The sequence below is a fragment of the Protopterus annectens genome, chromosome 17.part0 (assembly GCF_019279795.1).
Source record: "Protopterus annectens isolate FY-2018-M chromosome 17.part0, PAN1.0, whole genome shotgun sequence".
Classification (NCBI taxonomy): Eukaryota; Metazoa; Chordata; order Ceratodontiformes; family Protopteridae; genus Protopterus; species Protopterus annectens.
The window spans coordinates 552562555-552580975 of NC_056751.1; the positions used below are offsets into that span (position 1 = coordinate 552562555).

At 36.5% G+C, this 18421-nt stretch overlaps 1 protein-coding gene across 2 annotated transcripts in view; it reads right to left on the minus strand.

Annotated features, from left to right (window-relative positions):
* Positions 1-18421, minus strand: part of DUSP8 (dual specificity phosphatase 8) — a 1059944-nt gene that overhangs the window by 587605 nt on the left and 453918 nt on the right. For both annotated transcript variants that reach the window (XM_044059067.1, XM_044059068.1), the window contains exon 3: positions 15464-15602. In XM_044059067.1, the coding sequence (XP_043915002.1) occupies positions 15464-15602 (139 nt within the window). The remainder of the gene's footprint in view (positions 1-15463; positions 15603-18421) is intronic.

Below are 18421 nucleotides of genomic sequence, written 5' to 3' on the forward strand. Positions count from 1 at the left end.
TGGGATTGATGCTTCACTTAGATGACATGGTCTACCTCTTTTTTACTAATATCATGCCAGGTTGCCTGGGCAATGTTGTTGAAACTCACTGTGGATAAAAGTCAGGAACATACCTTACTGCTGTTGCTACTAACAGAAGCCCCTCATCAAAAGGGGGCCTGCATATAAGCACACCTGTAGCACACCATCCTTCTGATAGCATCTCATAATGCATGATATGATCTGTTAAGACTAGTCTGGTTAAGCACACCTGTAGCACACCACCCTTCTAATAGTCTGGGTAAGTAACTTACTCATACTTGCACAATATGTATGTGGAGACAGAAAGAATCAAACCCAGTTTTACTGGATGAAGTCCTTTAGCAGCTTTCTTTGAGCTGTACTGCTAGATGAGTTTAATTACAGAGCAGGTAACAGACATGGTACAATGAAGATGATGGACAGGATCTCACTTTTCTGTGGCAGTAGGCCATTCTGCTTTTTTATGATTTGCTAATAATGTCGAGTAGCATTCAGCATACACCACTGCAACAACATGACTATCTGGTTACTGACCCTTGTATGTTAACAGTAACCCTCCAAGTAAAGTTCATGTACACAGATCAGTAACTTACTGACTTGTTTGCAATACTTGAGCTCCATTCTTTTGACCCAGCATAGAGATGGATCTAGGATCATTATGCCGTCATCTGCTTAGTTACCCCTATATCTTAACAGTTCAGAGTGCATATCCCCATACCATAACTAATATATGTCAGAGAGCATTCACTAAGACTACTATACTAGTAAGCACTTATGTTCAGCTACATTGCTTTTTCATTAAAAGCCATAGAGCTTTCAGAATAAAGCCAATTAAGTAAATGCCATGGGCAATGGTATAAAAGTCAGGTGAACTGCCCCAATGGGTTATATATAGTTCATCCATAAGTTGTACTGATCAGGATGCTCTGTTTGCAGTTCGATAGTCTCTGTTAGAATTTCCTTGTCATTATCTAAACTCCTTAAAACCATTGCTTTTATCCATTTCCAGCAGTAAAACTGAACCTGCTGGGCTGTTGCGGAACATATGCAGATAACCTCTTGGGCTGCTCTCCTATTAGCTATATATGTATGGCATTTGTCATATGCAAGTACCTGTGAAATACAGTACAAAATGAGCAGGAATACATTAAGTTACTGCAAACTAAGACAAAATGCATTAGAAAAATTGGGATTCTACTTGTATATAACTCTCTGGTAGCAAACAAAGGAGTACGGTTAGGTACTAAGAAATATTCTATAAATGTAATATATTGGATATTTTTCAAGTACATCACATTAGCTCCACAGAGAAGAGGGAGTGTATAAATACTTGGGAAGTGATGAAGGAACAATAAAACATGAACAAATGTGAATAAAACCTAGTAAGGAATACACTAGAAGACTTAAATTAATCCTGAAAACAGCACTGACATCTAGGAACAAAATCCAAGCTATAAACCAGTTTGAACTTCCTGTCCTAACTTACAGTTTTGGAGTGACTCATTGGCCCCAAAACATGTTGGATAGATTAGATAGGAAAACAAGAAGGATGCTTCATGCTCACCAAATGATTTATAAAAATCAATGCATACCAAGATTATATATTCCCCATTCCGTAGGAGGGATGGACCTCCTTGAAATTAATTAAGTGTATAGATCTGCAATTGTGGGACTCCACACATATCTGCTTACCTCACATGACCCAAACACAGTGAAAGTTTTGAAACATGAGAAGAATAAATCTAAGATGACTTCTCTGCTTAATCTAGCAGAAGCATATCGGCATCAAGTGGGAATGGAAATCAGACCAAAAGTAGATAAAACTCAGGAAGCAACTGAATGCGCCAAAAAACAAAAGAAAGAATATAAAGTGAAGGACGGGCCTATATTAAATCAGGGAAATGGCATTACAGCGAATGCCATTTCACTGACACATATAGAACGAAATCTGACAACAGCGAAAGCTCATGTCAGCGATTTCTTTTCCCAGGGAAAAAAAATCTCTTGGCCTGAGCCGTGACATTGCCCTTTACCCCACTGTAGTGCAATCTCGTAGTTGGTATATTTAGTTAGGGAGTAGGGGAACACAGCCCTTCCCCACATTGGGGGGTGTGGGGGTCAATGGCTCCCACTCTGCAATATTTTAACCAGTGTGCTGTGTATTGTTGGTCTACTGATTTTTTTTCCCTGTGGCGCTGTTGTCATATTTCGTTCTATATGTGTCGGCAAAACGGCATTCGCTGTAATGCAGTTTCGCTGATTTAATATAGACCTGTGACGGACCAGATGAGAAAGCAAGAAATGTGGAGAATACATAAATATAGTTGCAAGTATAGAAAACTTCTGGGAGAACCTCATGTCGATCAGGAATGAATTAAGGAGTAGTTAAGGAGAGGCAAATTCAAACCAAGAGATGAAAGGTTAATATTAGCGGCCCGAGGTAGTGGGCTACATACATGCTGGTTTACAAAGTCTATTGAACATGTGGGAGAAACAGGCAAATGTAGCTTTTTTAAAACCGAACTGGAAACAGTCGCACACCTGGTTGTGACATACTAAAGGTAGAAGGACTGTATACTAAAAGGCATAATAGTGTGGCAAGACTGCTGCACTGGGTATTGTGCTAACATTATAGTACTGAAGTGGCTGAAAAACTGGAAACATGAGCCGCAAAGCATCATAGAAAATGATGATGTTTATATCACATGGGATCACCCATTACCAGCATTCAAAAGATAGATGCTAGAAAACCAGATATAGTGGTCCATGAAAAGAAGACAAAAGTAGCATTGATCATTGAAATCACTACACCAAGAGACTACAGTGTTTTGTGTACAGACAGACACAAAGTCATAAAATATCAGGATCTGAAAAGTAGAAACAAGAGCAATGTGGGAGAAAGATACCCAGACAGTTCCAACAGTAGTAGGAGCAACGGGTCTTACTTTTCACACACAGAAGGGCTACAGGCTCAAAAAACATGCACAAGTGAAAACGTGCAACTTTTAAATATTCAAACTTTGTGTTTCCCTACTCAAAAACTTTGGAAGGCTGCAGTCAGATAACTGATGTTTCAGATAATCGACATTTGGATAATCGACTCTACTGCACATACAGACATGCCAGGTAAATTGAATAGTAGTTGCTTGAATGCTGTTCAGAATAATGTTTTATTTTATTTATATTCAAGTTTTGTGTTTTTACTGTCAGAACATCCAGTAGTACTGCTTGCCTTCTGCAAGAGGCAACCTCATAATTCATAGACTGTCGCTGCTACACCCCTCACATAGTCATTCACATTATCCCTGTCTAAATGGGAGATGCTGAAAGGGGCAGCCTAGAAGTGACACCTGTAAATAAATGGCAGTTGTAAAGATGACATGACTAACTAAATGGACCCACAAGGCATTTCTGTCTTGGAATGTCCAATAACCCTGGTATCCTCTGTGCAAAGCTGATGAAGATTCTTCATGTGCGTCAGATGCTCAAACTTAGAATTGGCTTCAAACCTTTATCCAACACCTGGTATAACATCTCCAGTGACACAGGACTGTACTTAAAGCTGGGCTGCGAACTCTTCAGACAAAAATTCACCAGTTACTGCAGGGGGCAAGAAAGAACATTCTCTTTTTTCAGTAGAAATATATAAGCAATTTAGCTCATTGCTTGTGCACAGCACCCTGATAAATAAAATAACACTGAGAATGATAAAAGTACTGTAACTTTCTTTTTATTCTAGCTGAAAAATATGAAAAAAGTGAGATCAAAAAAAGACTTTATGTGCTAAAGAAGAATAAAAGTGGACAAAAATTTCTTTAATTACTACATGTACATGCTCCTTCAAAAGAGTTCATATGTCCTCAAAGATTTACATATCAGTAAAAGTGTCAGGAAATTTATGTGGCTGTGACGCTCACACTCCATAATGACATAATGAGAAATGCTGCTTCCCTTTAGAGGTCCCTGTTCTTGTGGGTGTTCCAAATCAATGGCATGATAACCAGCATAACTGGAACATCATTATGAAGCACTATTCCTAATTTAAGAGTTCAAAGATATTTCACATGTCTTCCATTGATTTCCCCAACACATAGAACAGACCTCCTTTTACTCCTGAACAGGCACATATTTTCTTGCAAGTGCACGTGTTATTTCTTTTGGGAAGGTGGTGGTAAACTCATCATCCCAAGGGGTTTATCCTTCACTGAATTAAAAATAAAACACACTGCCCATATTTGTGACAAAGGCATCTGGAAAGAAAAATGCAAAAGCATAAGTCTCAAATCACAGATACCATCCGTCACCCGAGGATGTGCGATCTACTGACGGAAGCATTGAGATGGGAGCAGAAAGTGGAAGATAAATTAAACTTTGTGACATCTCACACTACTGAAAGAAAACTGTGTCCAAGTGTTCTTAAATACAACCATGTGGAAGAGCTGGGAAGTAAACTGTACACAAAACGATTAATACCCATTTTGCCTCTTCATCAACTATCCATTGTAATCCCCTGCATTACTACTACTCAAAGCCTTTCTTGTCATCCCACATTGAGTCTTACTGATCCGAGACTATGAAGTAAAGTGCATTTTGTCAGCTACTCATAACTTCAGTCGAACACCACTGAGCTACTAGCATTTTTGTTTAATTTTTATTGAATTTGCTGGACAAAGTGTCACATTAATAAATACATGCAGTATGTGGTACTAACCAAACAAAACCTGCATTTCTTTACTAAAGCAGTAAAACACACATGTACAACATAGGAATTCAGTACAAATATTAAACCAGAAAAGTATAAAGGTATAATAAATATCACTGGTTCTTTTCTGGCCCTAGCATAACGTTCTGTGATTACATTTAAAATCCCACAGATTGTCACTTGCAATATCTGTCAACCAGGATGAAAATGCCAAGAAAATATTAGAACATTAAAGGGAAACTCAAAACAGATAAATAGGAAAAGTCATTCCAAATGTTATACTTGCAAGTTTCCACTGTACAAAACTTAAAAGGTGTTTCCTGCCTTTTCTAAATGTCCATAAGTGGCAAGCAAGGTGAAGTGAAAAATACAATCTATCACTTACACCTTTTCACTGACGGCAAGTTCCATATACAGAATCCTGATGAAAGAAGCTGTTAATGACAGTGAGTGTTATAGCAGAATGATGCTTTTAAATAGCCGTACGGGCTACTGATAGCTTCCTGGCATGGATACAGGAGCTCCAGCTGCACAGATCTGTCACTGACTGGCTGAAATTTCCTGCATCTGCAATTGAACTAATAGGCTGTGACCTTCATCTGACAAAACTCAGGATGACACTGATGAAAAGTTTATAGGAATAAAGAGCGGTACCAGACTATGCAATGTTACAGAAACAGAGCAATTACAACCAATACGTAAGCCACAGCATCACTCACAGCTACATTTTTCAGTTATAGCTGAAGACAGCAAAGGATGATACACTTTACAATAATTGGATCCTGTGATTAACTGTGTGGAAACTGGATACAGTGATGCGATATTGCCCTAGACTACCTTCATTTTATTTGCAGGTTTTCAAATGGGTTCATCACAAATAAGTAGTGGCTTGACCATGGGCACTAAAACATAATTTAACTTCCATCCCACTGAAAAGATAGGGAAGAGCATGGTACCTGCCACCTGTAATCCTTAGGGAGCCCATTCTATCTAAAAATAAGTTCTCAGACTAAAAGCAGCTGGCTCAACACGTTAGCAAATGTAGGAGTAGAGGCGCAAAGGCCACCATCTTGAAGTCCTGCTGCTTTTTAGAGCTTACTGAAAGAATATTGTTAATCTTCAAATGATTTAATGAGTACTCTGGCGTGTTTTACTACAGTCACAAAATAGTCATAAGTAGATTTATTAACAGTTAAACTGAGAATAAATAATTCCGTGCATGCACAGTATAGGATTTTAATGAGGTCCATTACAAATAGCTGAAACCTACATTGGAATAGGTGGAGTCATCAAGCCTGTTTTTTCCATAAACTGCTTTAATCGATAATATATGCTCACTCACATTTGTATTATTGATTAGTTTTGAATGCTGTAAATTAGAAATTTTCTACTAATATTGATTTTAAAACTTGTTGCTTTGGATAGTATGCTTTCAACACTCACACCCCTTGCCAGAAAAATCATTGCATTTATACATTTTATCTGTAGCATGGATTTTCAGACAATGAACTATACTGAGCAACTCATAATTAACAAGCCCCCCTGCCCCCAAACAATAACACAAAAGTATAGTACAGATATATAAAAGAGAAGACGTGCAGCTACATTTCATAGGTATGTCTAAGTGGCCAGCTGCAGTACATTGCCGTTTAACTCACAGAAATAAAACGATGAGTAGGAAGAGTGTGCCAATCCATTCATTACCAGCATCCACCAACTTGTAAAGCAAATGCAGCTGTCACTGATAAACTTTCCCAAGAAAACAGGCAAGACTTCTAAAACTGGTGAAAAGACAACTGGCAACACGACTGGAATAACCACTCACAAATTTATTATTAAGCACTTTTCGTCCAAAACATAGTTAAACTTCATCAGATAAAAAAATCATTACTATACTAGCTTAAATAGGAAAAGTCAGCTGATTATTATTATTATTTTAGATGGAAGCAGCAGCAAAACCTTCTTTAAATTGTGCATAAAATTTAAAAATGTTTTAACTCTATATATAGTAATATTATAGATCATCAATAAAAACATTCATCTCAATAGACTTTTCAGTTTTAAACAGCATGTTACAGAACACGTGTCGTTTAAACCTGGAAAATTATAAGCATTAAGGTGAATTTGCCATAGGAGCTCCAGCTTTTTCAGTACCAATGTAAATGGACCACCATTTGGGTTGGTTTCTACTAGATCCAAAATCCAAAATTTAAATGTATGTTCTGGATAGCAGTCAATATGTTTTGCCAGGGCATTATCCAGTTTGTGCTTGTAAATACTATATATATGCTCATATGCCCTGTCTCTCCGTCCATGCTGAGTTTTACCGACGTAGAATGATGCACAACATTGACATTTAGCCACATCGACTATCATTTTGGAATTACAATTAAATTTCTTCCTACTATTCAAGTGTATATTACTGACATATAAGGATGAACCAACCATAATGTGTTTACAGTAAGGGCAATTTCCACATTGTCTCATTCCTATTAAGTTAGAGTGAGTTCTAGTTTCTCATTCAAGTAGGTTTTTTAAATTCTTACCTCTTCTAATTATAAATTTAGGTTCACTACCAAGCTTTTCCACTAGTCCCCTATCTTCCATAAGAATATTCCAATTTTTAACTAATATGTTTTTTTATACATCGATAGACCAAATTAAATGTTGTGACAAAACTGGACGTGAAATCAATTTCAGTCCTCTCCAAACTCAAATTAGATTCACGCCCAGATCTATCTACTATTACATTTGATACCACCAAGGGACTTGAATATCTAGTGTTATTAAGGATAGGTCTATAAATACCATTAAGTCTTATTTCTAACCTCTTCAATTATATTTTTGACAAATGTGCTAGGATATGCCCTTTTAATAAACAGTTGTTTCAAATGCTAACATTCATTGTAGAAATCATCTTCTGTAGTGACCGGTCTGGCAGCTTTCACCAATTGTCCCTTTACCACCGATCTTTTTTGGTGGTAAGGGTGTGCACTTGTTTTTGTTTGTGTCTTTCGGCTTTTCCAGGTTAGGGGTCGCCACAGCTGAACGCCAGTCTGCTAATGATTGGCAGTAGACTTTTACATGCTGGTGTGCCGGGCCTAACATACAACCTTCAACGAAGGAACACCCGTTTACGCATGTCGCCACACAGAAGACGCTCTAACTGAGAATCGAACGGGCAATGTCTAACTGTGAGGTGACAATGCTACTGCAGTAAAAATGTTTTTAGAATAAGAGGGTTTTCTATAGATTTTTGCTTCATACATTTTATGAAGATTGTTCTTAATTAAATGTACATCTAAAAATAATGTCTCATGTTCATCAAATTTATATATAAATTCAAGAAATTCTGTAGTCTGGTTAAAATAGTTAACCAAATTTTCTGCTTCTTCCTTATTACCTTTAATTAGCAGGAAGATATCATCCAAATAACATGGGAAGTACCCAATTTTTGAGGAAATCTCCTCTATATTAAAGGTGTAAAAGTGTCCCCAATAACTCATCACTAGATTAGCAAAACTGGATCCACAAGGGAACCTCATTGCTACTCCCCTTCTTTGAAGGTAGACATTTCATTAAAAGTAGATGTAACTATTGGATAACACAATATCTAGAAGTTCTTCTACCAAATTTATGTCATGTGAGGGGGCACCATTTTTGCGAAGCATATGACTAACACACTTAGTCTCCAAACTTTGTGGTATTGATGTATGTAAATCTCTTACATCAACCGTAAGAAAATTAAGATGTTCATTAAACTCCAATTCATTCACCCTCACATGGCATAAATTTGGTAGAGGGCTCAAAGTGTAGTCTGGGTGGTATACAGAATGGTACAAACAGGATTACCTGTGAGCCTGGATACCCCATGTCACACTGCTTTAACAGAGCCTGGATTTCTATCCATAATGCCACTGACTTTTGTCACTAAGCAGCTTTTGGGTTTTTTTTTTTTTTTGGGGGGGGGGGTGACTTAGGGTGACAGTGGTGTCCGGATATCTACTGACATTCAGCTACAGCCCTTGAAGAAAAGAATATATAATCCACATAGGACTGAATACTGCACATGACTCTCCTGGTCTGTGACAACCCAATACGATTGTGTGAAATCTTGAAAAACAGGAACGGAGGATAACCAATATGAAGCAATGAGCAATACTCTCTTTCTCCACCAGTTAAACCTGGAAGACTTATCTTGAGTTTCTGCATTAAAAGAAAGGAATTCTACTACAAAACCTTATTTCTTTCAGGAAAGTTTATATAGCATGAGTCGTCAGAGTAATGATGAATGGAAAACTATGTACTATTTAACTACCTATAATAGATGCACTAGGTCAGTTAAAAATATATTAGTGAATAATTGGGGTAATTTAAAAGCTGTGCCTGAGCTCAAATGCTTTATTGGTGAATGATCAAGCTTTGCTTACAGAAACTGCTCCAGTTTGAAAAAAAATGCTTATGTTATAAAGATATGATATTTAATGTTATGAGATATTTCAGTAAAAAATATGGAACTTTACCTTATTATAACTGTTGTTGCTGTGATACTATATGCCCAAAGAATATTTTTATACATCCTAGAACAGGAAGGCAATGTACTTTAAAATGTTCAGCGACATGCAATACAACAAATATTGTTTATCTTGCTACATGCAAGTTTTTATATTCGTAAGTCCAGGAGAACATTAAAAGAATAAATGATTGAGTATCTCTCTCAGATGCATAGGGGTAGTCAGACTAATGCATTAGCAAAATATATATTGGGTAGTGGCTCTCAGCATAAGTTTAGAGCAGTGATGTTGAACCTATGACATGCATGTCAAAGGTGACAGGGCGCAACGTTTTGGGGGATACACCAGCATTCACCAACACCTGAGTTACCAAAGAAACTGAATGAACAAAAATACAAGAAATATGTAACCCTGCACTTATCTATTAAAACTCAGCAACAAAAAAGTCATTAAGTGATGTTAATCAAATCAAATGCAATGTGTTCCATACTTTTTTCAGTTTAATTCAAAATTACTATTAAAAGTTGGGCAATTTTTTGGTGCACTGTTTTAAGCCCAATTATCAGTGTGCATATCGTTTCCTCTGTTGCAAGTCACTGATTTTTCTTTTACTTTTATAATACATAGAAGCACACATGATTGTACTGTATTTTTCTTAAATAAATGAATATGCAAAGAATTTCTTCTCTATTCCAGGGGAGGGGGTGACACACAAGCAGAGTCAAGAGATAGGTATTTTATAAATCTCTAACACGTAGAGCCCAAAAGGTTTGCCATCACTGGTTTAGAGTGACGGAGGTAGTTTCTCTAAGCTCTAGAGGTGGTGACCTGGATAATAAACTGGAACTAAGTGAATATAAATGGATTATCAGACTACAATATGATAAGCTGCCTGGAATTAATGCCACTGTAAGCATAAAACCTGTGCTAAAATATAAACAATCATGTTTAAAATGAAATGTCCTTACACTATATTTTTGTTTGGAAATAGATACACTGTTTTTAAAGTAAATAGTTGCTTAATTAAGGGGCTGTCATGATAGGTTGGATTGTGTCTTGTGACTGTTTGAAAACACTACTTAATGGAGTGTTTGCTTTTTAAATGCTTTTACACTGATAAAGGATTTATTTTATCCAAAAGCTTTGTGTTTTATATTAAACTACTGAATTTTGTTGAGTATACAGAGTCTGTGTATTTGTTTTCTGTTGACTGTATCTTGAACCAATCAGCTGGTGTCTCGTTATTTACATGGGACTGAATACTTCTTGAAGAACTAATCAATAACCTACATACACCAAAAATTCCAAGTACTCGAACGGACACTTCATTAGTTTTTCACAGGCATTATACTTTGTGCAAATCTTAACAAGTTGTGTTGTTTTAAAGACATTTAGCAAGTGCCTGAAAACCTACATTGCATATATTTCACGCACACTGTACTTAGTAAGTGCAAATCTAAGAAAGTTGTATTGTTTTAAAAAACATAAATCAGGTACTTACAAACGTGTTAATCTTATGGAAACATTGACATGGTTGAAAAACAAGGTTGTGTTCCCCACTGGAAGTCATAATTTTGTGTCGTTACCACAATGATTTTACTATAAGAAAGTAGGTATTTCTGTCATCATATTTTAATCGATCTGTGGTCTAATACTAAAATTTCATACCAGTTCAACAATAGTCATTTGTGTATACAGCAAATCTCTGCTACAGAATTTCCACATCTTTCAACCATATTCCTTAATCTTAAAATATATAAACAGATCAAGGGCTTATACTTTATTTGAAATTAATCTCAGTATGCTGGAGATAGAAACATGGTCATTTAGAGCAGGGAAGACCATAGCATTCAATCTAATCTGCCATATGGCTTCACGCTGTTCTACTAAATCCTCCCACAGTCCATCCCTTGGATTTTTTGTCACTCTATCTAAACCAAAAAAGTGGATTCCTGTGGGGCACATAACTATGTGGAGTGTCACTTGATGTAGTTTGTAATTTATGGTGTATTTAGGTTAGTGGATCAGCTCCTTGAGCAGTATCCAACCCCATATAAAGAATACACCAGCTAACTGGCAGAAGATACAGTCTTCCAGGTTTAACTGGTGGATGAAGAGAGTATTGTTCATTGGCTCATAGGGGTTATCTTCTGTTCCTATTTGTCTAGATTTCACACAATCTTATTGGATTGTCACAGACCACAAGAGTCATGTGCAATATCCAATCCTATGCAATGAATGAGTTATCTGTTCATTGGTTTAAGCTTTAACTTTTCAAGCTCAATTGCTAGATGAAAAGATTATTCTTTATTGGTTTGTGATGTTTAATCTGTGTTTTTATTGGATAAGTCATTGTACAATTTTATTGGTTTGCCATTCAATGTGAGACTTGTTATAAAGTATTTAGATAGTTATTGTTGTTTTAAAATTCAATTTTAATAAAGTCAGTGTGATAATAAATAAATGTCTTTTTCTGTTTTACATTGTGGGCATCCATCTCATTCCTGGCCAGTATCGTGTTTTGGATAAAGGAGGTGCTGTTATTGCGGACATTAATGCTTGAATCCAACCTTGGCAAAGACAAGTAGAGGGGCATGCAAATGTCGCTGGATCCTAAAAAACACAGATCAGCAGCCACAGAATTGGACTCCAACCTGGAGTTAGTCATTTTTTAAAAGGCTCGTTCTGTTATTCAAGATGATGGATTTAATGTACTCCTATTGAAAATACATTCCAGTATTATTTACATTTTACCTGCTATCTTCCCTGAGTCTCAAAGCTGGGGAGATGCTTATAGTGTTTCTTTAATTCACTAGACATGAAATGTTTATTTTTGTGTCAGTATTTTTATGCATATTCTAACAGATTATTGCACATTTTAGAGTGCATGAAGAGAGCTACAATGGTGCCTATTCATGGTAATTTCACTGCTCAGTTTGCCACATTACACAACCACTCCTGCTAAACTGGACCAGTAGGCAGTTTAGAGGCTCAGTTTGCCACATTACACAACTACTCCTGCTACACTGGACCAGTAGGCAGTTTAGAGGCTCAGTTTGCCACATTACACAACCACTCCTGCTAGACTGGACCAGTAGGCAGTTTACAGGTTAGGTTTGCCTCTTAACCTTGGGAGACCTTAATTATTTAGATACAGTTTCGAGACATTTTTGTTTATTAATTATGTGCTGTAGGTTAGCTGATTTATTATTGGTAATACAGCTTTCACAGCTATGGCTTATTTTATGCATACCTCTCAAATCCCATGATTTAGGCAAACAGCTAGGATTCTTGCCCTCAGATTTAGCCTTGCTAAGGGATTTCAAGCTAAATTACCCATCATTGGAACCTCATGGCATCTGAACACCTTCTATGTGGTAACTTGACCAATACTGACCAAATGTGATTCTACAAGCTCACTCAGAACTATGGCATTCCCCAAAGGAGCTCACCCATTCATTTATTTATCTGGGAAATGGTTTTCATGGTCTCGTTGGTGGAAAAAGGAGCTACTTTCTACCTTTCAGTTTTATCTGGAAGATTGTTTTAAAAGCTTTGAAGAATTGCAAATTGAATATACTCTTCCAAAGAGTCACAGCATTTATTTTTTTTCTTACTTGCTTTCTTCCATGTTGAAGCTCATTAAGAATTCAAAATAGAGAAATGCACTCACCAGATCAAATGCTATTTAGTTTTTAAAACAAAATTTAAGGATTCAGATGTTGACAACACCACCATATTTAATCTGTCACTATAAACTAACTATCATAATGCAGAGATTTACAGCAACTCAGTACAATGGAAACTGTTGCACAAATTTCAGATTGTCAGGTAATACAACTTTTGCATTTAAATTCGAAGATGACTTTCTCACCTAAATGGCGACCTTTGCATGGAAGTGTGCATGTCTGCTATTTCGAAGTCCAGATCATCTGCCTATCTAGAAACCCAAATGTGTTTTTTTGTGCTGGAGAAGCCATAACAGTAATCCCTCTATTGAGTGAAAGCACATCATTTGGGGATGCTTCTTCTTAAAGCATTTTTGGTACTTATTTTGGGTTGAGGTAGATCCCATCAGTTCAGTTCAGACATCTAATTACTTACGGGATGTCATCAAATTTTGAATTGCCTGCTCCCATTTTTTAGATGGAGATTTTAGCCAAAAACAAAGCTAACACAAGGAGATGGTAAAACCCAACACCCCTGGGAGAAAAAGAATATTACAAGATATTTATGAAGTGAAACTGGAAACAACTAAGAAAAAAATTGTAAAGAGCAATATTTTTTTGATGAGCTGGATTGACTATATCAATAAGTAATCGACCTCTGTAGTCATAAGAAGTCTACAACCAAATCATTTGAACTCCTACATATAACTCCTTCACCCACTACTGAATACATTAAAGTATTTGAGTGTAACTTTATATACTAGTCATGTTTTGTTTTGCACTATTTCATCTCTCATTGTCATTTATTGTCCTTTCCTTCTGTTTTTCTTACACTAGTTAGTTTACTGCAGCTTGGACAGTTATTGTTGACTCTCTAAAATCTAGTTATTGTTTTTAGCATCACTTATCTTGTTAATCGAATGGGTATTTAGCTACACTGTAAATAAAGATTGTTGAGTAGATACATTCAATAATTTACCTAGCCTCATTTTGGGGCAATCACATATTGGTTGATTATAGTGGTTTTAAAATAAATACAATATAAAAATATATTTGTATACAGTTAGACTTCATTTCCTGAAACGAGAAGTCCTTGCCAATGATAGGATGTGTGGCAATATTGGAAGGACATGTTTAGTTGTGTGAATGAGAATCAATAGGGGACAATGACAACGCAACAAATGAGTCAAGCACCGTCTGGCGAAAGTGTTAATGAAGATTAGTTTCTGGGAAGAAGTCTCCCAGGGAACTAGCCCCATATTAAGTTTAAACAAGTGGGATAATCACAACAGAGACTAGGGTTATTACAAAACAATAGAGTCAAGGCAGCAAGACAGAAATAATGAAATCGGAAGCAATAACAGAATAGGCAGCAACACATGAGAGGGGAAATACTATACACTAAGGGACAGAAGCTATAAACGTCTGATAAGATATGCAACTTCACTGAACAAATGTGCTAAAAAGATAACAGTAAAAAGAAAAAGCAGGCATGGCAGCATAATATTAAAAAATAACGAGTAGGCGGATAAATTTATTATGAAAAACTTCCTAAACACAGCTGTGCTTCGTTACCGATCCTCAGAATACAAACCTCTACTGATTAGGGATGGGATAAGGTAAAGTGTTCATATTATTCATAAGAAAAATTTAAAAGGAGCAACAGACGAATAGTCAGGATTTTGTGAGAGACTTGCCTGAAACTTTAGTCAATCAATTCCAAATAAAAGTAACTTTCTATTCCTGTCTTCAATACAATGTGCACATGGCAGAGGCAGGCTTCTTGAATTAATCAACAACCATCCAGATTCATAGCAGTCATTAGTACTAATTCTTATCCAAAATAATTTCCGTAAAATGTATCCACCTTTTAGAGAAATGTCATGGTACTCTGTACTCTAACCAATTCTGAGAAGTAATAATATCACAAATGAAAAACATTTAAGGGATGTAGTTGCAGTATAACCTTGAGAAACTTATTCAAAAATGTTTACATTAAGAAACTTACTCAAAAATGTCCACATTTGGGAATTTAATATCACAACTTTCTTTAGTGAACGAGGAGTGTAAAACCTGTACAATAAGCACAACTGCACAAGTAGACGGTGTAGCATAATATTTTTATGCCATCTATAAATGGCATACCGTAATAAATCAGTAAAATTCATGCAGATTCTTCCACATGCAGAGATAATTTATGGATTTTGTTTTGAGCAGGATTAAGGCAGGATGCACAGCCATACACAGATCTGTAAACAGGCTAACCCCAGCTATTCTAGGTGGCACCAGCTGTAAGAAGGTCACCTTACCAGACGTCATCTATCAATGTACAAAGAGGCACAATTCATTCTGTATGAGCCTCTTACAACATAACATCTTTTTATCAAATAGCAGATTAAACATGGGAAATTACTAAGCGTAAACCAATCAGGTTGCTCCAGATTACGTTTCTACAAATCCTATACTATGTTACAGAAGTGGACATGGTTCACAACATACCATTTTTCAGAGACATGTCTGAAACAGAAATAAGGCTTTGAATAAGGAAGCTGCTTTACCTGTTAGAAGAGAAACACTTTGGAAACTGGTGTTGAGCTTGCCCAGAAGAATGTAAAGAAAACTGTCCGACATGAGAGCCTCCACATCAGTTGTACACTGGTCATAGATGACCACCATCTGTTTCTCCTGGACTGTGATCTGTGGAAAAAATGAAAGGAAAGTGGAGTTTGGTTCCTGTGAGCAACTACCAAAATTAACTGAGAAATGTGTATACATATATATATATATATATATATATATATATATATATATATATGTGTGTGTGTGTGTGTGTGTGTGGTGTATGTATGTGTATATATATATATATATATATATATATATATATATATATATATGTATGTGTGTGTGTGTGCGTGTACATATATATATATATATATATATATACACATACACACACACACACACACACACACACACACACACGTATGTATCTTTTCTTTTTGACATAATACCCAACTAGAGACTATTTCATCTTACAAAGTAAAGTATTCTATATAAAAAAAAAAAAAAAAACAAGAGACAATTTTATCATACAGGGAAAGCAAGTTACTTTAAGAAATAAACTGTCACCTGCAGGTCCACATGTCCAAATGGGTTAGAGATGGTCTGGTGAGCTCTGCCAGCTACCAAATCATTAACAGATTATCAGTCAGAGTGACAAGGTGGTAGTTAATTATGAATTTTTAATAATGGCTAACAGATCCCTGAAATTTTCATTCCTATTTTCATGTACGGTCCAGAAAAGAAATACGTAGAATCACATATAATATATGCTGCTGCCCTCTTACATAAGATTACTATGACAATACGATATGATATATTTCCTAAGCAATGAATACAGTCTTTCATAATCCATAGCTGTTCATGTTTGTGGTTTGTAAATCATTCTGATGTAGCAAATGGTTTCCATATTAAGCAGGTTACCAGCATTTTTTTGTATTTTTCTTTGAGGTCTGTCTACCCATTTAAATTCAACTATAATTGCCTATAAGCCAAGCACTATTAAAAACAAAAAAGTAAATATTCAGAAACAGATGGCAATAAAATAAATATAGACGAGGCAAGTAAACCTAAAAAAACAGTCAATAAGTTTTAAGAGAGCACTTAAAATCAAGTGCCAGCTATTGGAAGGTTGTTCGTCTTTTCGGCTTTTCCCAGTTAGTGGTCACCACTGCGCAATTCTGGTCCACTAATGATTGGCAGTAGATTTGTTATGGTGCTGAAATGCCAGCCCAACGCTCAACCTTCAACAAAGGCACGCCCATTCGTGTATGTCTTTCGGAGGCCACTCGATGGTGGGGAGGACATGCAGACTCCACACTAAGGCACTCCAGCTGTGAATCGAACAGGAGAACCTCTTGCTGTGAGGCAACAATGCTACCACTGTACCACCATGCCAGCTATTGGAATAAGATGTTTAATTAGGGAAATCTTCCACATATTATAACATTATAACATCAAGATTTACTGACAGCAACAACTGGTCTACAAGTATGAGACAATCAAGCGTCACACCTAAATTACACACCTTTGAGACAAATGCCAGTTTGTTATCACTATAGCTGATATCTATGTACAGATTGTATTGCTTGCATGGTGCAAAAAAAGCTTTTTCTTTGTCAATATTGTTGTTAAGTTAAGGGGTGCTGAAATCGTATAGCAATAAGTCTTCTTTTGTTATTGTATGTTTGTGCGTTAAAATGTTCAGCATTTAATTTAATTTTATTCCTTACAAGGACATGGCTGAAATGGGTCATCAAGCCGGTTCACTTACCCAGATAAAACATATATGGACAGAACTGGATCAAAAGACCTATGAATGCTGACATGAACAGCCACACAATCATCTTGCTACTGCTGAATTTCAAACAAGTATTGGTCATGCAGCTGTAGATGTAATAAGCCTGTTAAGGCTGACACAGAACCTTAAGGGAAAGACCGACGAGGCTACCTGCAGTCAGCATAACAATAGCAGTTTAAATGTCTCCTAAGAATAATGTCTCCTAATAGTAGCATATACAAAGTGAACAGAGGACCCAGAATTAAAGCTATGGCACCATGCATGCCGGGGGGAGGCTGAGTAGGAATAAATTCCTGACACAATCTGCTGAGTTTGGGCAGAAAGGTGGAAAGTAAACCGCAGTCATACAACATCTAGGGCACCACGATAATGAGTCAAATGGCTGAAGAAGATCACATGGTCCACAGTGTCAAATGTAGAACTGGGATCAAAAAAAGCCAAGACAAAACAAAAATCCTATCTTGCTGTAAGAAACGTATTAAATACCCTAACTAAGGCAGCCTTGGTACTACAATTCAGTTTAAAGCCAGACAAACTAACAGCCCTGATAAGCACTCCAATATGAATCCAGTTGCTCATAAAAAAATCTTCTCAAAAACACCAACAAAGGGGAGGCTTAAAATAGAACTGTAATTAACCACATTATTATTATCCAAACCTGCCTTTTTAAGATTTAGACTGGCCCAAGCCTCTTTTAAAAGTTATGGAAATAATCTATTCAGAAGGGACAATATCATAGTCTGGTAAAGAACTGCACCCAAGACATCCAAGCAAGATGTTACAAGTTTGGTTGGCATGCATCCAATCCACAGGTGGCTGAACACATCCTGAAGGCCAGTATAACAAACTGCTCACAACAGGTAATATCAAACTTTGACCAATGATTTACACTGATCTGATTTACTGAAGGTGCCAACATACCAAAGCCAATGCAAGAACTGTTGGAGGTAAGCTTAGTACCAATGTATGTAGCAGCCAAGTTTACAATCCCCAGAAGAGAAGACCTCAGGTCAAAAGAAACGATGGGCAGTTAAGCTTCCCACCACCTGGAAAAATGCTGAAAAACAGCTTGTCACTGGCAAGATTTCCAGAGATAGAAATAAAGAAGGGCTTTTTTCAGGTAGTCTCATCCTAGTGGACAGAATTATGTGCATTC